The sequence below is a fragment of the Schistocerca serialis genome, chromosome 1, assembly GCF_023864345.2.
Source record: "Schistocerca serialis cubense isolate TAMUIC-IGC-003099 chromosome 1, iqSchSeri2.2, whole genome shotgun sequence".
NCBI lineage: Eukaryota > Metazoa > Arthropoda > Insecta > Orthoptera > Acrididae > Schistocerca > Schistocerca serialis.
The window spans coordinates 474,886,447-474,914,363 of record NC_064638.1 but is presented as its reverse complement, the minus strand read 5'-3'; the positions used below and the strand labels follow the sequence as shown (position 1 = coordinate 474,914,363).

The 27,917-nt window shown below is 40.9% G+C and overlaps 1 protein-coding gene across 3 annotated transcripts in view; it reads left to right on the top strand.

Moving 5' to 3' along the window:
• Positions 1-450: 450 nt before the first annotated feature.
• Positions 451-27,917, top strand: part of LOC126473502 (uncharacterized) — a 156,506-nt gene continuing 129,039 nt past the window's right edge. Inside the window, exons 1-2 of one of the 3 annotated variants that reach the window (XM_050100595.1) lie at positions 455-814; positions 4,287-4,586. In XM_050100595.1, coding sequence (XP_049956552.1) covers positions 502-814; positions 4,287-4,453 — 480 coding nt within the window. In that variant the 5' untranslated portion in view covers positions 455-501 and the 3' untranslated portion in view covers positions 4,454-4,586. Of the gene's footprint in view, positions 815-4,286; positions 4,587-27,917 lie in introns of those variants that run through there. The other 2 variants (XM_050100605.1, XM_050100614.1) reach the window with 2 other exon arrangements.

Here is a 27,917-nt window from a genome sequence, read left to right as displayed (position 1 = left end):
CAGCGACTGTTATGTGATTTATAAATTATAGAGCGCAGCAGGACGACTGACTGCTGCGCTCTATAATTTATAAATCTTAATCTTACTTGCGTCGAAATGGAAGATTATACCATTTTGTACCCTTTACCTCATTTTGTTGTGTGTCCTGTTTCATGTCGTTTTGAACTGCTCATCACGCTTTGTAACAGTGGAGTTGCGAGAAAATATTGCACAGACAGTGTAAATTTTCGTAGTTCGTAATTAACGCGTTCTTCGAATAAGTTGTATTACCAGTATTAGTAAAAATGCTGAGTCGCTAACCTCGGCTGTAATAGCAGCAGATAAACGACAATCGCAGTTGCTCCGATTTTTGTTTTCCTCAACGAGCGTACTGCTAATTAGTGTGACCTTCAGTTTGGTGGAATATCTCTTATCAGGAAACTTTACTTACTATATAAGGTAGTGTGCAACTCGTCGACTTTCACAGTTGTCTTCACAATATACGTATACGGACACTGGCCCATGACAGCAATGAGCAGCAAATTGGTAATAATTCTGTTTGGCGCGTGCTTGCTCGTGCTACATGCACCTTACGCTGCTGCCCAGGAGATAGGTATTCCCGAATTCTCTTTTGGGTCAGTGGGTGGTGACGATGGTGAGATGGGTTTCCCCGAATTCGTTCCTGGGACAGTAGATGGCGACGATGGTGACTTTGGAGGCGAGCTGCCTACTGGAATCGGGCCAGTCGTCGAAACGAGCAGCGAGGGCAGCAATTCTACAGAACAGTCGACAACCGAGACCGAGGCCGAGGCGGAGGCCTCTACCACCGAACAAGGTACGTCGACTCAGTTACAGCTGTATGTTGGATAGTGCTGGCAGAGAAAGCGGACGAAGGGCTAGAAGGCGCGTACACGAATGGCTGACTTTTTTCTGTCCATTCTGAAAGATTCTGACATCTTCCTTTCCTGTGGTGGCTAGCGGGGGAAATTTGGCATTGATTTGCTTACACCTGTGGTAAATTTGTTAGATGTGTGTTTAAGTTACGAGGATGACTGTGTTGAATGCTTGTTCATAGTGATGCTGGTTTCTTCCGTCGTGGATGGATGTCTGAATGAAGCGACAGGAGAAATGCCGAAACATACCTTGGTATTATGGAATGGTAATGAACGGGATGCCAAGTTAAATAGTTCATGCCGACGGACGGATCAACATCAACTGTATCTCATGATTTCATCCGATGAACCGAGAACGAGAGGACTAGTTAAGACTCGGAAGACCCATAAGTAGGAACACCGGGGCTCTGCTATGTTTTCTCTGCTAACCCTAAATCGCTAAAGAAAAATTCTGGAATGGTTCCTCCAAGAAGTCCGCAATTGATTTCCGTCCTCATTCTTGCACGCAACGTGCATGTTGGTTCAAATATTTGAGTACCGTAAACCGGGTACTCTTTGGCCAATTTGCAGATTCAAATGATTGTTTTTTAACTTCTGTGATATTTATGTTACTGAACATAGGGGCCCTTGTATGAAAGTATTACATGCCGATTAATACAATATTTTCTGAAGTGCAGAAGAAGTAATAGTAAAAGTTAGAGTGACCAAAGTTAGCGTGGATCTGGGGGTAAATTGACCGTCCTCTACTTTCACTACTGTTTACTACAATTTCACTGATGATCCTCACTTCAAAAATACAATGCAACTTTGACAACCCTCAAACAAAGACATTGATCTAAAGTTGTTGAAGTTCTTTATTAAGCCTCCAACAGGAACAAACCCAGTACAGTACATAAATCCAACACCGTGATCCATAAGCAAAATTATAAATATAACGAAAGGTATTAGGTAGGAGGATCAGACTCATAGCTTCAAATTTAGTTGAGTATGATACCTTCAGTTTCATCTCTCTTAAACGTAAATCCTTATTTCAAAATTGCAATTAGAACTAAGTTCACCAGTTCTTCATATATCGAGTCATTATCTGACACATGTGGCAAAACGAATTTTCTGCTTGTTTCTGGGGATATTCGACATTACATGCTGTACCTGAATCACAGCCTGAACCACAATAGATTGAAATTTGGGCAGTATATGACTGACTTGTATTTTTCTTAGTTGTAGGCACATTAACAGTTACAGATGAGCCTTCGTCTTAATACTAATGGTTAATGTTTGTATTCCTTAGTCTCATACTGTAATTGGCGGCAATACTGTTTAATAAATTGTATGTATGTAATACACTGGCAACAATGACCATTGGTCAAAATAACCCATAAACAGGGAAGTGATGCACATGACCACAGAATTCGTAATATGCGGGCAGATATGTACAAATGAACGAAAAGGAAATCAGTGCCCTACTTTCAGAATTAATCCACTAACCTACATTATATAGTTGAAAACACCGATAGCTTTGCAATTAAATGATATCGGTGGATTCTGCACAGCCAGATTTTAACATTCTTTTTCCTATCCAGTTATAAGTCGCAATAGGTTCGCCAACTATTGCGCAAGAAATTCGGCTCTACATGGTGCCATCTGGCGTGTAGTGATGGGATTTTACCACCAAACACGATATACTGAACACCCGAACTGACAGCCAGCAGATAATTGTAATACTTTTGGTGTATGAGTGATCAAAATAACCACAGCGATCAAAGTATAGACTGTTTACGGGATTGTTATACCGCATTAGAACTGCTTTGCACAGAACATTCGTGATAACTTTTGTATACTGCCTATTCTCAAACCCGACATATGATCTGGGTTCACATCAAGTTTACTCATACTTAGTGCAAGGCTCAACTTCCATCTCCTCATATACAAATGAATTCGTCCACGTTGCAGAAGAGTCCCAACTGAAATGAACGTCTTTGTCAAATTTGTGCTTCTCAAAGTCTGAATAAAACGCTGAGATCTTGCTTTACTGGTAAGATGTCCAGCTATGGACCCTGACGTCTTCCTGGTTATCCCTGACTGTATGCTCCCATCCTATTTCCCCTTACAGAAGAAACAGTAGTTTCGAAAAATTTCCTCTGTAACGGGATTCGATCCGACTACCTCCAGGTCCAGCGCTTCCGTACTAAAGTTATCACGGTCACAGAGGTGGCAGCGAATACTAACAGCCGCAGAGCACAAGAATGGGTTCCATTGTGTGTCGCGAACCCAATACTGCAACACCAAAACTATCACAATAAAATCTGTAAGGGAACGTATGAGGAAATTTTAGATTCTGCAGACTTTCACAAATATAGTAAACCAAATTATTATGAGTCTGAAAAATGGATTTACATGAACATGACGGCAGTCGTACCTCAAGTATCACAAACAGAAATAAAAACCACAGAGTACAATAACATTACGAGAATGTCTTTTATTTACTGTTTGAAAACTTGTAATCTTGTTCATTTTAAAACATCGTCAGTCTTAAATTACGCTTCCCTCGAGTTTAACTCATTATTGTTAGTTCTTATTATCTTTTGAGCAGAACCGTAAGAGTAGGGTTTTTTGTCCTGCCGTCATTGCACAATATTCTGCAGCACAGCTTCCCCTACACAGAACAGATTGCTATGGTGAATAAGTACTTCGCATACTAGTTCAAGTATTAACCATGGATCTTAGCCACTACAAAGAGTGATGAGAACCAACAGGGCTTTTAAGCTATGAACTGAGGCTAATGTGTTCCTATATCATACTGGTTCACTGCCACAAACGTTTTTCGATGTCGAAAGTACTGAAAAGGACTAGGAAAGCCTTTTTCAGACTGTCAAGGAAGAAGGAAAGAGCTGCTCGCAGTCTTTTCAAGGAATCGTCACAGCATTTCTCTGTAAAGTATGAGTGAAACCAAAAATGACCCAATCTGGATCCCATAACACAGTCTGAATGCATCACATGTAGAATATGAATGCAGTTCCTTGACCACTGCACCTCCTATTTCGGTTCATTTATTGAGAGTCTGGTACACTGTTGAAGGTGGTCTGTCTGTAAGAACTTTGACACTAGGTACTGCAGCCTCAAAACCGAGACACTAAAGGCTGCGTTTGCACCTACTAACAAAAGATAAGTGCTCCTAGAACTCTAAAAAACTACTTGTTATGTTTGTTAGGTCTAAAATTGAGTCACAGTCCAACGTGTCACAGACATTATAGGCTATAAAAGGAGGCAGTACCTCACAAAGGCAGTAACAATCACAGATCACATTGTTGCAACATGTAGACGAATATATCTTTTCCTATCATAGTATCATATAAGTGTACACCCTGAAGAGTATAAATATTGCAAAAAATTTAATGTTTTGGACCTCATTTTCAGAATCCCGTGTGGGCAAAGGCAATTCGAGGCACATCGCAAACTCAAGGACTGCATCTCACGCCAAAGCCAGGACAGCTGCTAAAGCCAGGGCAATAGCCAAAGCCAGGACAGCTGCCAAAGCCAGAACAGCTGCCAAGAAGGCAGGCAGAGCAGTGCACAAGGCGTGATCACAACTTTAACCTGGATTCTGCGACTCCATGAAAGCAACTAATAAATGATTAACTTGTGTTGTGTATGCTGATTTGGGCAACTAATTTCACCAACTGCTTTTGAAGTAAAAATCTTGTTCAACGGAAGAAACAGTGTCGCCACATTTATTATAAATTTGTACCCCTGAAAGAGATATCAACCAAGATACATATCCACAACTTGTAAATGAGTTACCCAAAACTAGCGCTGAACGGAAACATCAACACTTCGATTTCAGTAAGGGAGGAACACGAAGACAGGTTGAGGCTCTTTTTAGTTTTATTTGGATTCCAGGTTTCGACTTTTGTTACAGGCCACTTTCAAATCCAGTACCTAATTACTGCGAGTCCAATTTCATCAGCAGTGCACAGATTCAGAGTATGTCTAGCTTCCTTCGTTATATTAAAAGCGTTCTCAGTGCCCTCAGACGTCAAGTCTTCAACTGTAGCCTTCTGTTATCATGAGAACAAGCGCCATTATGTTCTCTATAGTATACAGGATGTCCTAGGTGGATACGTCAATATCCAGGAATATGCGGGGAACGATCATTAGAAGCGATAATCTAGTAAACACGGGCTCTACAACAGATATCTTAAGATCTAGGAGTACTCGTTCGGCTTCGTTAATATGAAACTCATCTCTTCTTCTGAACGAGTACCCACAGCTCTTAATGTAAGCGTTTCAGACAACATGTTTACTAAACAGTTATTCCTAGTTTTGTTCTATACTACCTCCAATGGAAATAAGGAAATCGAAGCACATGAGCAAAAAAGATTTGTTTCATAGTACCGACAATGAATAAGTGCTCGTAACTCTTACGGTATGCATTTTAGAGCCCACGTTTACTGGACTTTTTTGCTTCGAATAATCATTCCAGTCATATGACTCCTAGCACATCCCGCACTATCTATAACAAGGATTATGATATCACTACCAATTCCATGTGAAGCGAATTTCAAAAATCTCTCCAGCTGATTTATCGGCGACACATACTGCGAGTGATGATGAACGAAATAAACTGAACGAGAGGTGCCTTATTGACTGAATGTATTATTATTAATTATGGAGTGTCTTATTGACTGTTCATTACATCCCAAAATTAGCAACTATTGAAAGCAGGTGTTATCTGCTGTTTGATACAGGAACAGCTGTGGGGTGCTTATTCTTCATCTAGGAGTATGCAAGTATATATAACATTTGTCCATTCTGTAACGCAAATTAGACAGTAATCTGTGGTCCAAATAAAAGCCAGTAAAGGTGTTCATGTTGGTGAAAATGTTCTGTACCGCATCACTCATCATACATCTGTAGAGTAGATGGCCCTTACATTTTTCCCTTTTCATTGGTTCAAATGGCTCTGAGCACTATGGGACTTAACATCTGTGGTCATCAGTCCCCTAGAACTTAGAGCTACTTAAACCTAACTAACCTAAGGACATCACACAACACCCCGTCATCACGAGGCAGAGAAAATCCCTGACCCCGCCGGAAATCGAACCCGGGAACCCGGGCGCGGGAAGCGAGAATGCTACCGCACGACCACGAGCTGCGGACCCCTTTTCATTCAAGGCATTGTCAGTGAAAGGCGCAGTCAAAACTGGAGTTTGATTATTGCATCCTAAAAAATTAATTGGGCTGCCTATGAGGGTGAACGATACTTGCTTTTATGCAGTGTTCCTTGGTTGAGTCACGAATGGCAGGAAGGTAAGTAATATCATTAGCCAGCCTGGAGCTGTTCTGGAAAGAACTCAGAACTTTGCAGGGAAGATGAAAATGTGATCGATATTGTTAAATGAGCATACTAGAGCGGTAAGTGATTCCAAAAAGGAGTCGTTAGAGCGAATGATATGCAGACATTGTTTGTTGAGGATTCAGTGAAAATTTGTTCTGCGAAGGATTTAATTAATACCGTTGACGGTTTCACTATGAAGAAAGCATGGAATCCGGCGACTTCTTTGGTCAGCTAAAAAGACGTAGCTAAAGAGCAGCTGCCATTAATGCATCTGTATGTGGACACATATCGAGCATCTAACCACTGATACACTTTATACAAGTTTCCTTGTCTCAGAGCAACATTTCTATCGTTGTGTATTCTGTGGTCAAGACAAAGAGACGCTGCTCTCTTGTTTATAGAAACATAAGAAAGTGCTCCACCTGCTGCGAGCCATCTGGCTCAGAAGATGGCCGAAATGTATACGGCCAGAAGCGTAAAGCATCGGTCAATATTTCGCAGATATACGAAGTCGTGTGTCGGTATATTGTCCCCAGTGTCGCCACTAACGCTTACTATCCGATACAGCACTAATTCTGTTGATTTCGTGGTTCATTAATGTTTTTTTCGGATCAACCGATTGATATAGACAACTGTCCTCTAGTGTTAGGAGCGAATACAAAGGATATTAGGGACATACGTAAAGATATTGTGATAACTGGTATCTTAATATGTGTGCCCACTTCAGTGTAATAGGTGTTTGTCCTCTGCGTGTAACAGTCCATCCATGTGACCACACTTCAATACCTGACGTGCTGCCCAGGGGAAAGCAAAAATCTATGGCTCGCTTGCGCTACATGTACTTGTGAGGTACTAACCAACTAAAAAGCTAAATGATTAGTCTGCAAATGAAGTAAATTGTGATGTAAAGTTATTCAATAGACTGTTCTCGGTCTTGAACAGATATAAATCCTGTATATTTACAACTCCAGTAGCCATCTCCGTAAACCATTTACTCAACTTAGATCCATACGATGCCTGTTTAACTAATAAATTTTTACTCATCAGCCTTTCGACTTGTTTGATGCAGCCTCCTATTTCATCTTACAGTGCACAAATCTGTTCACATCTTTGTAACTTTTACCTGAGAAAATGACTGAATCACACAGAATGTGGGAAGAGACGCAACGAAACTTAACGGTTGACAGACTATGTGAAGTTATTGTAGTGATTACAAAAACGAGTTAAAATTGTGAAGGTCTGGGCAGTGAGAGTCCACTTACCAGTTTGACATAGCAGACAATAATTCAGCTGAGAAGGGTGTCATTGCCGTGTTGGAAAATTGCACAACAATACTTCCGTATGAGAGGTGACACATAAGAACGCACGATGTCCGTTACGTACTATTGTACCGTCAGTGTTCTGTGAATCATCCGGGGTAATGCAAAACCGCGATCCATCGCTAAATAGAATGCGACGTTACTGATCAGAAGTCCATACTTTCCTTTGCTTTCTGATGTTAACGACATGGGTCGGAAATTTCCGCATCGAGGTGCTGCTAGTCTGCAACACGTGGTGCGAGGTGACGCAGAATGTTGAAGGGAGTCAATTACTTGAAGGTTTTCGGACAGCAGGTGCAGATGTGGAGGCGTTACAACGTGCTTGGAGCACAATGTGGGGATTGCCATCCGCTGGTCACACTTGGTCGGCTGGAAGCTTGACATCCTCACCTTCCCATGCAGTCCAACACTGGACCGTTGCCATATAAAAATGGTTAAAGAAGCATCTGAATATTGCACTATTAGATCATCCGCCAAGAAAAGAAACTGATTCCTTTGACGACAAGTATGAATGTCATCACGTTCCCACCCACCCCAATACCGGGCCACTGTCACCTCAAAAATCTGCATGTTGCACATTTTGACCTGTCGGCTAAATGCAGACTCATAATTAGGGTCGTTAACCTCTGATAATCTCATAGGATTGAGCGTCCTCCCCTACACAGTGATCACTCAATATGTGACGCTCTTCATGCTCTTTATATACGCTATCAGGCCTCGTAACAACATCAAACACGAACAACACGGAAGCAGTCTGGTTGTCGTCTCGTGTCACAGAGAATTGCAATTCCACATTCTAGCTGATGGTGTGCACAATTACGAAGCTACGGCAGCACTGGCGCAGATCGCACACACTTGAATTTTAAGCTCTTGAATATAAGTAATCGTAACGACGTTAATTGTAGTCTGTTTTATATTATCTATTGAAGGTTTCACTTGTTTCAAAGTATTTCTTGAAAAAAAAAACTAAACTAAAACATGAAATAAGGGCCGGTTTCCGCGTACTTTAGACGTAGGTTTACATACAAATTTAATACATTTCTTTAGGTGCATATTAAGTGAAAAATTTAGGTCGTTTTTGTTACACAAACACTATGTGATCAAAAGTATCCGGACATCCCCAAAACCATACGTTTTTCGTATTAGATGCATTGTGCTGCTACCTACTGCCAGGTGCTCCATATCAACGACCTCAGTAGTCATTAGAAATTGTGAGAGAGCAGAATGGGGCGCTCCACTGAACTCACGGACTTCGAACGTGGTCAGGTGGATTAAAAAACAAAGTAGATCAGCTTCTTGTTTGTTTAGAAGATTTAGAAACTGAGGGTGGAATAGATGTACTATGCCTGTCTGTACATCATATAGTCACAGGTATGGAAATCGTAAATGTAGGTGGACATGTAAGTAGAGATACTATGGAGAGAGGAGGAGTTGCCAAATGTGTTAAAAGTCTTTCATAGTGTGAAAAATTTGGAAACTATAAAATTTTGGATAGAACAACATATAGAAGCATGTGTGTGTGTGAGCTTACACTAAATAATGGCAACCTTATAATTGTAGCCGTGTATAGGTCCTCATTGGGAAATTTTCAACTATTTTTGAAAAATTGGATTCTTTGTTGTGCTATCTGTCAGACAGAGGAAAGATAATTATTGTTTGTGGTTGTTTGAATGTAGATTTTCTGAAAGAGTCCGATAGAAAGCTTGACGTTGAAGTATTACTTGGTTCTTTCAATATGACATCAGTAATTGATTTTCCTACTCTGGTGGAACAGGAAAGCAGCACACTGATAGATAATGTTGTCACACACTGAGGTAAATTTAACCAAATAAAAACTTTTCCTATTAAGAATGGTCTGTCTGAACATGGTGCACAATTACTTACAGTATATGGTATAGCTCCATACAGTATTGCAAAACAGTCCTCCAAAATAGTGCATTCAATTAACGATTTAACAATTCAAAATTTTAGTGAAGGCTTGCAACAGTTAGACTGGGATGAGGTGTACAGGGAACATGATGATAATTTAAAATTTAACCTATTTCATGATACCTTTGTGAGTATATTTGAAAACAGTTTCCCTAAGAAAACAATGAAAAATAATTGTAAGAATCCATCTAAAAAGCCATGGCTTACTAAAGGGATAAAAATATCTTATAAACAGAAAATGGAAATGTATATTTGGAAAATTTTTAAAAGGGAAACAGGGCAACCAAGAGCATAGGAAGACTGTATTTCTATCAAACACAATGAAAAGTTTTTTAACAAGAAGTCAAAAGTACAAAACATTTACAGTATTGATTTTGTAAGTGTTGTAGAGAAAATAGCATCGAGCTAGCATTAGAAAACGCAAGGCAGTATATGGAACAGGCAGTACCTTTGTAATTTGATAAAATTGAAATTCAACCCACCTACCCTTCTGAAATTAGGGAAATAATACAGTAAAAGCTCACATGAAACTGATGACATTTCCAACAGAGTACTAAAAGCTTGTCCCCAACAAATAAATAGGATTCTCAGCCACATATGTAGTAGCTCACTGTACAGGGCATTTTTCCAGATAGACTTAAATACACTATTGTTAAACCATTGCATAAAAAAGAGGAGAGCTCTGATGCTAACAACTACCACCCAATCTCACTTCTGACAGCTTTATCAAAAATTCTTGAAAAATAATGTATTCAAGAGTAGCATCAAATATTTATAAAAATGAAGTCCTAACAAAATGTCAATTTGGTTTTCAGAAAGGCTTTTCAACAGAAAATGTTATATTGCTTGCACTGATCAAATATTAAATGCACTGAATAACCGAAATACACCCATTGGGATATTCTGTAATCTCTCAAAGGCTTTTGAATGTCTGAATCATGAAATTCTTCTAGATAACATTAAGTATTGTGGTATGAGTGGGACAGTGAATAAATGGTTTAATTCATACTTAACTGGAAGAATGTAGAAGGCTGAAATTAACAGTACAGATAGTGTGCAAAAATCAGCAGAGTCCTCTAACTGGGGAAGTATCAAGAATGGTGTCCCACAGGATTCAGTCTTGGGTCCCTTATTGTTCTTAATATATATTAACGACTTGCCACTCTATATTCATGAAGATGCAAAGCTAGTTATTTTTGCTGATGATACAAGTATAGTAATCACACTCAACAAGCAAGATTCAGCTGAAGAAATTGTAAATAATGTCTTTCAGAAAATTATTAAGTAGCTCTCTACAAATGGACCCTCAATAATATTGAGAAAACACAGTTTATACAATTCTGTACAGTAAATGGCATAACACCATTGATAAATGTAGACTATGAATAGTAGTCCATTGCTAGGGCAGAATACTCAAAATTTATGGGTGTGTGTGTACATTGATGAGAAATTGAATTGGAAGAAACACATCGATGATCTGCTGAAACAGTTACGTTCAGCTACTTATGCTATTAGGGTTATTCCAAATTTGACATCATATTTTGGGACAATTCGTCATTAAGAGAGGAAGTATTCATTCCACAAAAGCGTGTAATCAGAATAATAGCTGGAGCCCAGCCAAGAAGGCATTGCAGATATTTATTTAAAGAACTCGGGATATTCACAGTACCTTCGCAATACATATATTCACTCATGCAATTTGTCATTAATAACCCATCCCAATTCAAAAATAGCAACGAACTGCATAGCTACAACACTAGAAGAAAGAATGCTCTACACTATTCTGGATTAAATCTCGCTTCGGCACAGAAAGGGATGAATTATGCTGCCACAGAAATCTTTGGTCATTTCTCAAATAGAATTAAAAGTCTGTCAGATAGCCAATCAACATTAAAAAGCAAATTAAAAGAATTTCTGAATGACAGCTCCTTCTACTCAATAGATGAATTCTTAGATATGAAGTAATAACTGTAAAAAAATTAATTATTTATTTTATGTAAAGAAAACTTTTGTTAAAATGACACGTTCCACATCATTACCAAATGTCGTATTCATGATCTATGGAACAAGGATTAATGTATGTATGTGTGTCTGTATGCTACATTGACGGTTTTCTGCGGGCTTTGCTTTTTTAGTCAGGCAGTGTATTACACCGAACGTCAACCATAAGATGTTTTAGATAGTGAAGTCTTGTTCTAGCATTTGCACTTTTCGCACCGACTGCTCCTTCTAGCGTCAGGTTTACTACTTCAGATACCGTAAAAGATCACATTAACAGCTCTCACGTCCTGTCGAAACTCTTCTACAGACGTGTTTCGTCACCTATTCCTTTTCATACTATATCTGACCTCTTAATTCTTTGTTAAACACCACACTTCTGCTGCTCACAGGTGCTCTTCTTCTGGATTTAAAAAGCAGTGCATGTATGGAATATTTGATGGTACTGCAATTGCGACGCTGCCAAAGCAGTCATCGACTCTCACACCAGGAACTGTCTACCTAGAGCTCCCGTGCTTTCGCCTCACTCACTCAACCATCACCCGTTGTGTCTCTTCTCTGATGTACGGGACGCTATTTTAGTATTCAGCCTAGTGTATATGACTGATGACCTTGCAAAATCCAGTTACACAACCAATCCCCGTACTGTGCCCGCTTAACTTGGGTGTTAACAGCGTCACTTGACCGTACTGCATATAGCAGGTGTATCAAAAATCCCTCTTCTGCCTACACACTAGTAAAAGACAAAATTAATTAGCGACGTTTTACGTGGTGGCAGCTTAGACGAAATGTAGTTCAATCCCATATATCATCTGTCCAATTTCTGTTGAGAACAGAGATATATTTTCGTTTCGTTTGTTGGTACTCTTGTTGCTATGGGTTACTATCCGCAGTAGAGTGTTAATGTTCACGTTGCGAAGTTGTGCTTTAATTTACGTTGCAGTTTTCGTTACGATTTTTTGTCAAAATCCAGTGTACTGTAGAGTGTAATCATGCCGCACCTAGTTACATATGCTTATCATTCTGGTATGGTATTTGCGCATGGCTTTTGTGATGGAAACGCTGTTGCTGTTTGTAGAGAATACAGTAAATGATTTTCTAACCGCACACTATCACATTCAAGAGTGTATTCTCGTGAGTTCAATACACAGCGTGACACTGGTACAAACCCAGCCGTCTTAATGCATCTGGACGTGTAAATGAACAGGCTGTGGCTGAAGTAGAGGACATTCAGTCGGTAGAACGTAGTCTTTCAACAAGCACAGGTAGAATTTCTGCACACATCGGTGTTTCACATACAAAGAAAGTGGCGCACCTTACGTAAGCTCGGGTTCCATCCGTATCATTTGCAGCTCATTCAGTACCTTCGAGCAGAACGTGAAGATGGACGATTGAATACTTGAAAATCGGCAGGAAAACCCATTTTTACTCTTCACTGATGATGCCACTTGCATTCGTGACGGCATCAATAACTCTCGTAATTCACATCAGTGGTCTGAAGAAAGCCCACATACCGTTGTGGAGATACATTTTCAAGGAAGCTTCTCTGTCAATGTGGGGGTCTGGTTTGACAGATAATCAGTTGATTGGGTTTGTTGAGTCACCGCATGATCTTACAGGACCCCGTTATCTACACTTTCTTGAAAATGAGCGTTATTGGAATAGATTCCTTTGGCTACTAGAATGAGTATATTCATCCAGCATGGCGGGGCTCCTGTGCGTTGCAGCCCTCAGGTGACACACTGTCTCAGCCTAACATTCGCCAGTGGATGGAGCGGTAGCCATGAGCACATTTCCTGGTCACCAAAGTCCCCCAACTTTACCCCTTTGGATTTTCGCCTCTGGGGGTAGTTGATAGGCGAAATCTACAAAGATAAAGTAGCCACAAGAGCCGATTTGATCGTTCTGCTTATGAGTAGTGCAGCCCTCATTAAAGAACGCAAAGACGACCTCAGAAGAGGTACACGCGGTGTTATCAAGAGAAGTCAAAACTTTATTGAAGTTGGTATTGGAATTTTTTGTAAATAACTGGAAACGACTTCATTTGTCTTTGCTTTAGGTTTGTTTGGGTTACATACTAGCAGCTGTATCTCTGTATTCAATAAAAATTGGTCAAAGGCATTTTTATTGCAATTCGTCTATACTAATACCTCCTAAAACATTTACTGTTCCTCCTGAAACACCCTGTAGAGAAAACTTAAGATGGCGATTTTAATACTTGAGCTGATCTACACAGTCTCGTTCCCTCAACCCTCCCATCCATTCTACATAGTCTCAACAAGGTCATTGGTCCCATCGAGTTAGCGAAGGTTCGGGAAGGAAGTCGGCCATGACCTTTCAAAGGAACCATCCCAGAAATTGCCTGAAACGATTTGAGTAAATCACGGAAAACCTAAATCAGGATGACAGGCTGCGCTCCGCCTCACTCGGTGAAAATGCCTGAAAAGAGGTTTTTTGAGATGTTGTTCAGTTCGAGCGTCACATTGTCCTTATGTCATCAAAGCGTTGACCATTCACATGAATTTATAGACCTTGCCATTTTGTTGTACGTTCGTATTGAGAACAGCTAGTCGCGTCACCCGACATGATTTTATCTAGAAAAGAATTGTTTGCAGTTTTTGCATATCACTCAAGTCGTGGCAGACGTTCACGCACCGTGTTGCTTTAGTTTATAAGTCAGTGTGTGCAGGACAAACTTTACACACGTTTTTGTCTTCCTTAAAGTAATCTGGACTACGTCTTCAACAATATATTTGGAGATAGAGCTCAATTGCGATCTGTGCCAAAACAACGCTGACACACTACGTTCGTACGTCCACTACTTACCACTGTCTGCTCACAACATGCTGGGCGAATGCACATTTGTTGCTTAGAGCTGTCACGGCAGTTATTTTGATGGTGTCGCTTATACGCCAGGAATAAAAGCGGTGCCGGCCTGGGTGGCCGAGCGGTTCTAGGCGCTACAGTCTGGAACCGCACGAGCGCTACGGTCGCAGTTTCGAATCCTGCTTCGGGCATGGATGTGTGTGATGGCCTTAGGTTAGTTAGGTTTAAGTAGTTCTAAGTTCTAGGGGACTGATGACCTTAGAAATTAAGTCCCATAGTGCTTAGAGCCATTTGAACCAATAAAATCGGTCTCGGAATTTTTTGAACTGATAGTGTATCGTGACTACCACCAGCAGCTGCTGCGATCTCACATCCACTGTGAATAAATGCTTTCTCTGGATTCTGCCGTACATTACCTTTCTTTCTTGGTCCATGTACGATTTTTTCATTTAACTATATGTCCTTCGCACTTCCATTTCATTGCAGTCGTAGTACAAATAGCAAATACACTGCGATGACGAAAGTCATGGGACAGCGATGTGCAGATATACACATGGCGGCAGTATCTCGTACACAAGATATAAAGGGACAGTGTATCGGCGGAGCTGTCATTTGTACTCAGATGATTCACGTGAAAAGTTTTCCGAAGTGACTGTGGCCGCACAGCCTCCCCCTCCCCTCCCCTTCCCCCGCATTTTTTTTGAGTCATCAGTCTTCTGACTGATTTGACACTGCCTGCCACGACTTCTTCTCCTGCGCCAACCTCTTCATCTTAGAGTAGCACTTGCAACCTACGTCCTCAATTATTTACTGGATGTATTCGAATCTCTGTCTTCCTCTACAGTTTTTTCCCTCTACAGCTCCCTCTAGTACTACGAAAATCATTCCTTTATGTCTTAACAAATGTCTTACCATCCTGTCAGTTCTCTTAACCAGTGTTTTCCACATATTGTTTTTCCCTCCGATTCTGTGCAGGACATCTTCATTCCTTACCTTATCAGCCCATCTAATTTTCAGCATTTGTCTGTAGCACCACATCTCAAACGCATCGATTCTCTTCTGTTCCCGTTTTCTCACAGGCCATGTTTCACTACCATACACATCTGTATTCAAGGTATACATTAACAGAAATTTCTTTCTCAAAGTAAGGCCGATATTAGATACTAGTACACTTCTCTTGGCCAGGAATGCTTCTTTTGCCATTGCTAGTCTGCTTTTGATCTCCTTCTTACTCCGTTCATCATTGGTTACTTTACTGCCTAGGTAGCAGAATTCCATAATTTCATCTACTTCGTGACCATCAATCCTGATGTTAAGTCTCTCGCTGTTCTCATTTCTGCTGCTTCCCATTACTTTCGTCTTTCTTCGATTTTCTCTTAATCAATATTTTGAACTCATGAGAGTGTTAATTCCATTCAGCAGATCATGTAATTCTTCTTCACTTCCAGTCAGGAGAGCAATGTCATTAGCGTATCGTATCATTTATATCCTTTCACATCGATTTTTAATTCCACTTTTGAACCTTTCTTTTACTTATACCACTGGTTCTTCCCTGTACAGATTGAACATTAGGGGCGACAGACTACATCCCTGTCTTATACCCTTTTAAATCCCAGCATTTCGTTCTTGGTTGTCCACTCTTATTATTCCCTCTTGGCTCTTGTACATAATGTATACTACCCGTCTGTCGCCATAGTTTACCCCTATTTTTCTCAGTATTTCCAACGTTTTGCACCGTTTTACATTTTCGAACGCTTTTTCTAGGTCGGTAAATCCTATGAACGTGTCCTGATTTTTCTTTAGCTTAGCTTCCATTATCAACCGCAATGACAGAATTATCTCCCTCTTGGCTTATCTTTTCTAAAGATATTACTGATCGTCATCTAGCATATCCTCAGATTTCTTTTCTATTCCGTATATTATTCTTGTCAGCAATTTGGATGCATGAGCTGTTAAGCTGATTGTGCGATAATTCTCGCACTTATTAGCTTTGCAGTCTTTGGAATTGTGTGGATGATATTTTTGGGAAGTCAGGTAGTATGCCCCCAGACTCATACATTCTACATACCAACGTGAACACTCGTTTTGTTGCCATTTCCCCCAATGATTTTTGAAATTCTGATGGAATTTTATCTGTCCCTTCAGCCTTATTTGATCTTATGTCCTCCAATGCTCTTTTAAAATTCTAATTCTAATATGGATCCTCTGTCTCTTCTAAATCGACTCCTGTTTCTTCTTCTATAACTTCAGACAAATCTCCCTCCTCATGGAGGCTTTCAATGTATTCCTTCCACCTATCCGCTCTCTCCTCTGCAATTAATAGTGGAATTAATATTCCCACCCTTGCTTTTATTTTCACCTAAGGTTGTTTGACTTTCTTGTATGCTGAGTCTATCCTTCTGACAATCATTTCGTTTTCGATTTCTTCACATTTTTCATGTAGCCATTTCGCCTTGGCTATCCTGCACTTCCTATTTATTTCATTCTCAGCGCGTTGTATTTCTGTATTCCTGAGTTTCCCGGAACATTTTTGTACTTCCTCCTTCCATCGATCAATTGAAGTATTTCTTCTGTTACCCATGGTTCTTTCGCAGTTACCTTTTTGGTTCCTATGTTTTTCTTCCCAACTTCGGTGACCGCCCTTTTAGAGACTTCCATTCCTCAACAACTGTACAGCTTACTGAGCAATTCCTTACTGCTGTATCTATAGCTTTATCGAACTTCAAGCGTATTCCGTCATTCCTTAGTACTTCTGTATCCAACTTCCTTCCTTGTTGATTCTTCCTGACTAATGTCTTAAACATCAGCCCACTCTTCATCATTATTGTGATACGAGCCTATATCTGCTCCTGGGTACTGATTTCGGAGTCGCTGTCTAACCTTGATCTAGTCTAATTGAAATCTTCTCGTATCACCCGGGTGTACCTCCTGCACTTATGATTCTCTTATCCTTTGTCCCAAGCTCCTATTTTCCTGCAACCTCTTCTTCTACTCCTTCCCCAACAACTGCATTACAGTCCCCCATGACTATAAAATTTTCTTCTTCCTTCACGCATTGTATTACCCTTTCAATATCCTCATATACTTTCTCTATCTCTTCATCTCCAGTTGCCACTTCGGCATGGATACCTGAACTATCGTTGTCGGTGTTGGTTTGCTGTCGATTCCGATAAGAAAAACCTTACCACTGAACTGTTCACAGTTACGCACTCTCTGCCCTTCCTTCCTATTATTAACGAATCCTACTCCCGTTGTACCATTTTCTGCTGACGTTGATGTTATCCTATACTACCCAGAAACCCTTGTCTTATTTCCATTTCACTTCACTGACCGCTACTACGTTTAGACTGGGCCTTTGAAATTCCCATTACAGGTTTTATAGCTACCCTACCACGCTTAAGCTTCTGACATTCCACGCACTGACTTGTGGAACGTTATCCTTTCGTTGAATATTCAATCTTCATGTCATGGTCACCTTAACCTTGGCAGTCCCTTTCCAGAGATCCGAATTGGGGACTATTGCGGAATTTTTTGCCAATGGAGAGATCATCATGACACTTTTTCAATTACAGGTCACATGTCCTGAGGGTACAGGTTACGTATTTTTAATGCAGTGGATTCCATTGCCTTCTGCATCCTCATGCTGTTGATCATTGCTGTTTCTTCCTCGTTTTGGGGCAATTTCCCACCTCTAGGACAAGATTGTGCTCCGATCCTCAGTCCGTTCCTCCGCCTTTGACGAAATGTGGGTGACTTCTTATGCAATAAGTCTCCAGCCACCAATACAGATCAAAATTTAAGCAGTGGCGGGATTCGAACTGGGACCGAGAACGTTTCGATAACCAATCAAAGACGTTACCTCCTGAATACGGGTCCACTTACCATGTCCCTGCATGAGCCCTAATTTCTCATATCTCATCTTCGTGGTCCTTAATTGCAATGTGTGTTGGCGGCAGTAGTATCATCGCCAGTCAGCTTCAGACACCAGTTCTCTAAATTTTCTCAATAGTGCTTCTCGAAAGGAATGTCACCTTCCCTCCAGGGATTCCCATTTGAGTTCCTGAAGTATCTCCGTAACCTTATGTGTGGTTCGAACCTACAGGTAACAAATCTTACCTGTGCTATCTATTTGGGGCTACATAGTGGTATAGGCTGCGGTCACATAGAATGGACTGAGTCCACTGGATGTTTGGGTACCTGGAGAGCATTTACAACCATTCATGGACTTCATGTTCCCAAACGATGATGGAATTTTTATGGGTTACAATGCGACATTTCAATGGGCCACAATTGTTCGCTATTGGTTCGAAGAACTTTCTGAAAAGTTCGAGGGAATGATTTGGCAGCCCAGATCGCCCGAAATGTGACATAGTCGAGAGGTCAGTTCGTGCACAAAATCCTGCGACAGAAAATAACTGAAAACAATTAACAATACCCATATGCGGCAACAGAAATTAACGGGAAAGATAATTAAGAATACCCACATGCGGGTCTCAATGCAGATTCACCCGAGTACGAGTCCATTATCTTCTGCTACCCGAAAGGGGCAGGTTATGTGTTGACCTTCAGTATTGTCTCTTCTTACATACCGACACAAACCAATACCATGCTGTACATCACAGTATCATTAAGATTGAGCTAGACATCTTACATAACTTGCATGGGTGGGAGGAATGAGTGGTAATCCGCCTCCTTTACGTAACACAATAACGCGAGGCCTCAGACACTGCTGATATGCACAGCGAGGGTTAAGACTGAGAATAATTGGAATAGTTAGCAGTACGTGTTTGAGGAAAGCACATATCTGCCTAGCTGCGATTGTCGTTTATCTACTGCTATTACAGCCTAGACTAACGACTCGACTCTTTTCCGAATGATGGAAATGAAACTTATTGCCGGCCGGAGTGACTGAGCGGTTCAAGGCGCTACAGTCTGGAACCGCGCTACCACAAAGGTCGCAGGTTCGAATCCTGCCTTGGGCATGGATGTGTGTGATGTCTTTATATTAGTTATGTTTAAGTAGTTTTAAGTTCTAGGGTACTGATTACCACAGAAGTTAAGTCCCATAGTGCTCAGAGCCATTTGAACTTATTTAGTAGAACAACTTCATTACAGACGACGGAAATTGGGGCTGTACTTGAGAGGTTTAAAAACAAAATATTTGTTCGAAACTCCACTGTTATGAAATGGAATGAACGTGATAAAATGATATGAAGTAATATACAGAATACAAAATGATACAAGCTTTTCAAAATGTTACAACATTTAATTTTGCTGCAGCTAGGTTAATGGGATCTTCATGTAGGTACCATAATATGAGGTTTATTTAAATTAACAACAATTTTTCACGAAGCAGTATATGTTAGCCAAAAGGTGCGATTATCATTCATTTTTAGACAACGTCGTCTTTGAATATTGCCGCGCGGTGTAGCCGAACGGTCAGGGGTGTCTTGTCATCGACCGCGCTGATTCCCCCGTCGGAGGTTCGAGTCCTACCTCGGGCATGGGTGTGTGTTTCGCCCTTATCGTAAGTTAGTTTAAGTTAGATTACGTAGTGTGTAAGCGTAGGGACCGATGACCTCTGCAGTTTTTTTTTTCTCATAAGATCTTACAATAAATTTCCAAAAAAAATTCTTTGATTATTCGAATTGTACAAAATATTTTTGCACAAAAGATTGTCGGATCATAATGATAATATAGTATGGTTTCTGGAGCATCTGCGTACACGGGACAAGACTATTAGTCGTACAAATGACTGCTGATGTTTGTTGTTTATGTTCATGTCCGTATTTATACGAATTAAAATCGAAATCGGCCATACGCGGTAAATAATCATAGTCGAAAACAGCCTTGGAAGAAAATATTTTCAAAAAATTATAAGAGTATTGAAGCTCCAATCTTTGATAATCTTGCAAGAAATTTAACGAGAAATGTCATTTTCTTCTCTCTCTCTTTTTCCTCGTTGTTATTGTTTTATTTTAATCCTTCTGAAACACCGCTGTTTCATCTTCTGCATAAAGCACCACTAGGGATGCGACGTATGGTCAGAATGGTATTCACTGGCCGCTAATGTCAATGTCTTGAAACATTCTAGAAATAATTAATAGTGTAAATATATCTTAAAGTAGTAATTCTTCAGTCTGCCTGGTATTGAAATATAAAAACATAAAAGGAACACATTGTACTCAGCATGCACTAACAGCACTTGGAACACAAGACATGAACGAATCTCCATAAGAAGACACGAAAAGAATGGGGAATTCCAAACTGGAAGAAAGATGTTGCACCATGAGCCTAAGTACAGAGTACATCAAATGTATTCTCTGTTGCGAATATGGAAACCTTCAATTATATAATGGAATGAAGACACTGAAAATTTGTTCCAGAGCGGCTTTCGGACCTAGATATCCCACTTATCGTGAGCGGTCGTCCTACCATTAGGTTATCCGAGCACGCTTCAAGGCCAGACGGAGAATTATATACGTCGTCGTTTCTGTGTCGCAATCGGTACTCACGCGCACACATTGTGTAATTCCCGTACAGGGGAGAACATCTTTAATTGAAAGTCGCTGCTTGGTTCCGGCGGATACATACGATACTTCAGTTCCTGTGTTGCTAAGACGAACGATGGAACGTCCCTTCGGAGGTTTATACATCCGAAAGAACACCGAATCGTACTTCTGAACAATACAAGTACTCCATTATCGTACAGTTGAGGGCAATTATAATTACTATTAATTACACTTATGAGTTCCCTCATGAGAAACGAGTTATCGTAGGACAATGAAACTTTGTGGCAACATTTAAAAGGTTATGTGGAAGAGAAAAAAAAAATGAATAAACCACAGAAAGAAACAAATGTTGTGTTCCACATTAAGAGGGTAACGTTTTATTATAATTGCGTACATTTACGTTCCGTGTTACCAAACTAGCTCAGTATGACGACCCCGTACAACCAGACAGCTCCAAACGCAGTAGAATACCATTCACAATTATTATTCGCTGCACTTTTCGAACGGTGGACCACGGAATGTACTGCTTTCGTGACATAGTTCGTGCACTGCGTAAAACTGCACAATGCGTCCAGTATTCTCAGCCATGATAACAGCAACTTCTTCAATAGTTCGTGGCGCAGTTTGACGTCGGCCTCTCCCAGGTGCAATTCGCATACCGCCAGTTGATTCGAACTTCCTAATCACTTTCTTCAACACCGGTGCGGAAAGAGGACCTCACCGTACTCCTTTAATGATACGATACTCGGGGAGGGCAACAGTACTGTTGCTGTTGTTTGGATAAAACAGCTTTACGAGTAAAGCCTTGCTCCCCTCGTCCAGATCCTTACTGACTTTCCGCAACTGTAATGCACACTCATGCTTGTGTTTCAACCATGCGTCTCAGTACCGTTACCACCGGCAAGTCGTGACACTAACTCTACGCAAATCCTACAGTACCCAGTGTGAATAGCATTCCTATAAAACCGGGTACTCGTATCATAAATAGTTTTCGTCTACACTGGCTCAAGCAGCGAAACTGTAATTATACTGAGGTGACTAAATTCATTGCATTCCACCTAGGAACTTGTAGGATCTCCTTTTTCCCTACGTAGTCCAGCAGTTAGACGTGGAATGAACTCAACAACGTGTTGGAAGTCCAGTGCAGAAATACTGAGCCATGTTGCCTGCACCTGTCTATTACCATACATCGCTCCTCAACTGTTTTTCTCAGTGCTGCCATGGTAATCTTAAGCACCCCCCTTATCGTCACGCTCTAGGTGGGACCCATTTACCATTACAGCTAACCTTTCCGCCGTCGGTTAGATGCACATGTCTCACTAAAGTGGTACGGTACGCAGATTTCAGCGTTGGAACATCTACAGCCCATATCTGATTTGTGTTAGCACGTAACGAATGCTTTCGGAACTTGGAGAAAAATACTGTGGGCCGTGCGGTGCATAGACACGGTGATCATGAATAAAAACGAAAAACTGCAGGGTGGGATTGCTGACTGCAAATAGAGGAAAAGAGATCCTGTGAAAATGTGTTCACTCACGGCCGGTGCGCGTGTAACGACAGTAAATCGTCCCAGAACACAGTACAAAGTTGCATCGCATCCACGTCACAACAGTGGCCTTCACTGGATGCAATGCACACGTGCGCGCGTCACACAATCTACTGCAGCACTCCTCATATTCCGCCCTCCCCCCGAACAGCGTCACTGGCGTGATGAACACGCTGTTGAAGATTCTGCACATGAGGATCCGGTTCAGCACACACGGCGCTTTTCAGATGCACCAGAGGCAAAAGGCTATGGGCTTAAGCTCGGTAATCTAGCAGGCCAAGCTACAGGGCCTCCGCGTCCTATCCGTCTGGGGAAGATTATGTTTAGATGTCGATGAACTGCAATGTGGAAGTGAGGTGGCGCTCTATCAAGAAGAAACCACATAATCCGTCCTATTGCCAAAGGTACATTCTCAAGCAGCTCAGGCAGGATATTCTGCAGGACGTCCAGGTACGTTCCTGCGTCTAGTCGTTGTGGAATAAATGCTCAATCGAGTGTAAATTCCTAAGGGACAAAACTGCTGATGTTGTCGGTCAATAGACTTACACACTACTTGAACTAACTTAATCTAACTTACGCTAAGAACAAAACACACACACCCATGCCCGAGCAATACCCGAACCTCCGGCGGGATGGGCCGCGCAATCCGTGACATGGCGCCTCAAACCGCGCGGCTAATCCGCGCGGATTGTGGATTAATAACCGGTCCAAGTATGCGGCCTCCAAGAATCCCTGCTCACACGTTGATGCTGAACCGACGATGATGAGACATCTTTATCATTCCTCGAGGATTGTCTGTAGCCCATAGATGAAGATTATGCAGATTTATCATGTCAGTTCTGCTAAAGACTGCTTCGTCTGTCTGAAAGGACTCATGATCACACAAACGCCCAAAAAGGGATTGAAATGTTGTGTGATGTGGTTGGTGTCTGTGAGGGTACTAGTTTTGGTTTAGCCGTGTTGTCTCTCGACCGTTTCCATCTGCTTGCTCATACACAAACACCGTCTCGGATTGTTTCCAACATGAAAACCAGACCATTCTCCTGCATACAGTACGCTGCATAAATTACACAGCCCGGAACACACAAGGTTCAAATGGCTCTGAGCACTATGGGACTTAACATCTGAGGTCATCAGTCCCCTAGAACTTAGAACTACTTAAACCTAACTAACCTAAGGACATCACACACATCCATGCCCGAGGCAGGATTCTAACCTGCGACCGTAGCGGTCGCGTAGTTCCAGACTGTAGCGCCTAGAACCGCTCGGCCACAGCGGCCGGCAACACACAAGGAGCACACGGCACAAGGTCAGGAGAACTGTCATCCGTCAGCGCCATCTATAGTGGCCACTATGCTTTTGCGGGCACATGTTCATAGGACCTTTGTTCCTCCATTTCCAGGCAGGGATACGTCGCTGCAGTTTGGCGCTTTTATTAACGTTCACCCTGCATAGAAGAGTGAGCGATAAAATCGGGCGCCACATGTTTATAGTTGCCTATTTCACGAAAAACAGGTCAAATCACCATCTTCTCCACTCCAAGTACGTCTGAAGTAACTAATTGTGTTTTCTTTTACATCACAGACATTGCTTTCAAACATTAGTACACACTTCAATAATTCTGCTGAATAGAATGTAGAGAACATAGATGTGTATTTGTGTAAGCCATCTGCAAATGTAATGTTCAAAATTTGTGTGTGGTATTTTCCGTTTTTCATTGCCAGAAGAATAAATTTATTGGGTACTGAATTGTTAATCTTTACCAAAAATTGCCACCCAAAAATTAAACTCCGAAAATCCTAGGTTTACATGAAAACCCTCATCTGGTTAGGTTTGTGGGACGCATGCGTTGCACTTCACCGATTTTCACAATTGGCCAGCTTATAATTTTTCTGATTGTGAAAGTGTGTTATTTATCATACAGGAAGACACTTTTTGGCCTCTATTTTTCAAATATGTGCTGAATAAACTTTAACTATGAAAGATTTAATTATAACGTTCACTAACCTCGGTCCACTGAAATACAAATGAATTTGAGCACAAGGCAGACCACCGACCGTCGAAATGAATTTCTCAGTCGGTGCTTCTCAAGCAGAGAATAAAACGATAAATTCTTGCTTCCGTTCATTTTATGATGATAAGAAACTGTAAGTCAACATATTCTTTCCCCTTATGAGAATATATTGGTTATAATAATTTGCTGTTGTATACATGGAAGAAGCCTGGAGATACTGATAGGTTTCAGATAGATTATATAATGGTAAGACAGAGATTTAGGAACCAGGTTTTAAATTGTAGGACATTTCCAGGGGCAGATGTGGACTCTGACCACAATCTATTGGTTATGAACTGTAGATTAAAACTGAAGAAACTGCAAAAAGGTGGGAATTTAAGGAGATGGGACCTGAATAAACTGAAAGAACCAGAGGCTGTACAGAGTTTCAGGGAGAGCATAAGGGAACAATTGACAAGAATGGGGGAAAGAAATACAGTAGAAGAAGAATGGGTAGCTTTGAGGGATGAAGTAGTGAAGGCAGCAGAGGATCAAATAGGTAAAAAGACGAGGGCTAGTAGAAATCCTTGAGTGACAGAAGAAATACTGAATTTAATTGATGAAAGGAGAAAATATAAAATTGCAGTAAATGAAGCAGGCAAAAAGGAATACAAAAGTCTCAAAAATGAGATCGACAGGAAGTGCAAAATGGTTAAGCAGGCATGGCTAGAGAACAAATGTAAGGATGTAGAGGCTTATCTCACGAGGGGTAAGATAAATACTGCCTACAGGAAAATTAAAGAGACATTTTAGAATGTAGATGAAGATGAAATGGGAGATACGATACTGCGTGAAGAGTTTGACAGAGGACTGAAAGACCTGCGTCGAAACAAGGCCCCCGGAGTAGACAACATTCCATTAGAACTACTGACAGCCTTGGGAGATCCAGTCCTGACAAAACTCTACCATCTGGTGAGCAAAATGTATGAGACAGGCGAAATACCCTCAGACTTCAAGAAGAATGTAATAATTCCATTGCCAAAGAAAGCAGGCGTTGACAGTTGTGAAAATTACAGAACTATCAGTTTAATAACTCACAGCTGCAAAATTCTAACACGAATTCTTACAGACGAATGGAAAAACTGGTAGAAGCCGACCTCGGGGAAGATCAGTTTGGATTCCGTAGAAATATGGGAGCACGTGAGGCAATACTGACCCTACGACTTATCTTAGAAGCTAGACTAAGAAAAGGCAAACCTACGTTTCTAGCATTTGTAGACTTGGAGAAAGCTTTTGACAATGTTGACTGGAATACTCTCTTTCAAATTCTGAAGGTGGCCGGGGTAAAATACAGGGAGCGAAAGGCTATTTACAATTTGTACAGAAACCAGATGGCAGTTATATAGAGTCGAGGGACATGAAAGGGAAGCAGTGGTTGGGAAGGGAGTGAGACAGGGTTGTAGCCTCTCCTCGATGTTATTCAATCTGTATATTGAGCAGGGAGTAAAGGAAACAAAAGAAAAATTCGGAGTAGGTATTAAAATAAAATAAAAACTTTGAGGTTCACCAATTACATTGTAATTTTGTCAGGGACAGCAAAGGACTTGGAAGAACAGTTGAACGGAATGGACAGTGTCTTGAAAGGGGGGTATAAGATACATCAACAAAAGCAAAACGAGGATAATGGAATGTAGTCGAATTAAGTCGGGTGATGCTGAGGGAATTAGATTAGGAAATGAGACACTTAAAGTTGTAAAGGAGTTTTGCTATTTGGGGAGCAAAATAGATGATGATGATCGAAGTAGAGAGGATATAAAATGTAGACTGGCAATGGCAAGGAAAGCGTTTCTTAAGAAGAGAAATTTGGTAACATCGAGTATAGATTTAAGTGTAAGGAAGTCGTTTCTGAAAGTATTTGTATGGAGTGTAGCCATGTATGGAAGTGAAACATGGACGATAACTAGTTTGGACAAGAAGAGAATAGAAGCTTTCGAAATTTGGTGCTACAGAAGAATGCTGAAGATTAGATGGGTATATCACATAACTAATGAGGAGGTATTGAATAGGATTGGGGAGAAGAGGAGTTTGTGGCACGACTAGAAGAAGGGATCGGTTGGTAGGACACGTTCTGAGGCATCAAGGGATCACCAATTTAGTATTGGAGGGCAGCGTGGAGGGTAAAAATCGTAGAGGGAGACCAAGAGATGAATACACTAAGCAGATTCAGAAGGATGTAGGCTGCAGTAGGTACTGGTAGATGAAGAAGCTTGCACAAGATAGAGTAGCATGGAGAGCCGCATCAAACCAGTCTCAGGACTGAAGACCACAACAACAACAACAATAATTTCCTCGATAGCTTTTATTCCAACCGTCTACCGCCGAGTTCAGTTCCCAGCTAGATACGTCACCTTCGGTTAGAGTGGCGTTCATACAATACTAAGACGCCACAAAGCATTAGACTACGTTATAGTTTAAATGGGAAACAGCAGCAATACAGCACCTGCAATCATCACGTATATAAAATGATAAACAAACGCACAGTGGAATTTTAGACTTTATAGCCACCCACAGATATGAGAAACCACGTACTGCTAATTATTAACAGACACACAGTGAAATTTCAGACTATATAGCCACTCACTGATATGAGAAACCAAATTCACGTGGTCGTGAAGTTGCCGAGAGAAACGTAAGTGATGCTAGTTGTGAGTTAACGAGCATTGCGCTCTCCTTTAAATATATGGCCGAAAGAGTCGGCCTACAATAAATATGAAACCAATTGTCGTCGAAGACCGTGTGCCACGAAGGGCGCAGATTTACCATGAGATGGGGAAATTCACAGGCGTCTATTGTCTATTGAGGCCAAAGCACTGTAGTGTGCGAGTGAGACGGGAGAGAACCTACGTCATAGGGAAAACCAGTAGAAGCATTTTGTGGCCAAGGAGACGTAGCAGCGTTAAATATGGCGGACCTAAGATCGGCCATAAAAGGAAACATTCATGAAAACTATTTTATTCTGCAGTAATGCAGGGAATGAAGCCACAGTAATTTTAATCTGCCATCTCTCTATAAATTTACATGGTGATCCCAACAGTGCTTGAATATTGATCATATCTATAATAGTTTAGGATTTACTGTTAAGCCGGCCGCTGTGACCGAGCTGTTCTAGGCGCTTCAGTCTAGGGGACTGATGACCTCAGATGTTAAGTGCCATAGTGCTTAAAGCCATTTGAACTATTTACTCTTAAAGTGAAATTAACAAGTTTTTTAACAAAGACCTGAATGCTAAAATCTGAACGCTTTGATCGATCATAAGGATCGACATTTCATATAGAAGCGCATCATTGAAATGGATAACGTTGTGTATATCAACTCAACGACGACAGCATGACACCTTATTGAATCATTAGATAATAAAATATTTGTTGTAAAGTTTAGTGCATAATAGTTACTTTTGTTCTTTATTTATTTATCAGAAAGCACATCGGTGGAAGGCTACTGGCCGTGACATTCGAAGTTAAGAAGGAAATTGTATTGGTTTTATGTGAAAGAAATTAACGTTTACTATGTAATGGATATTATTGTTA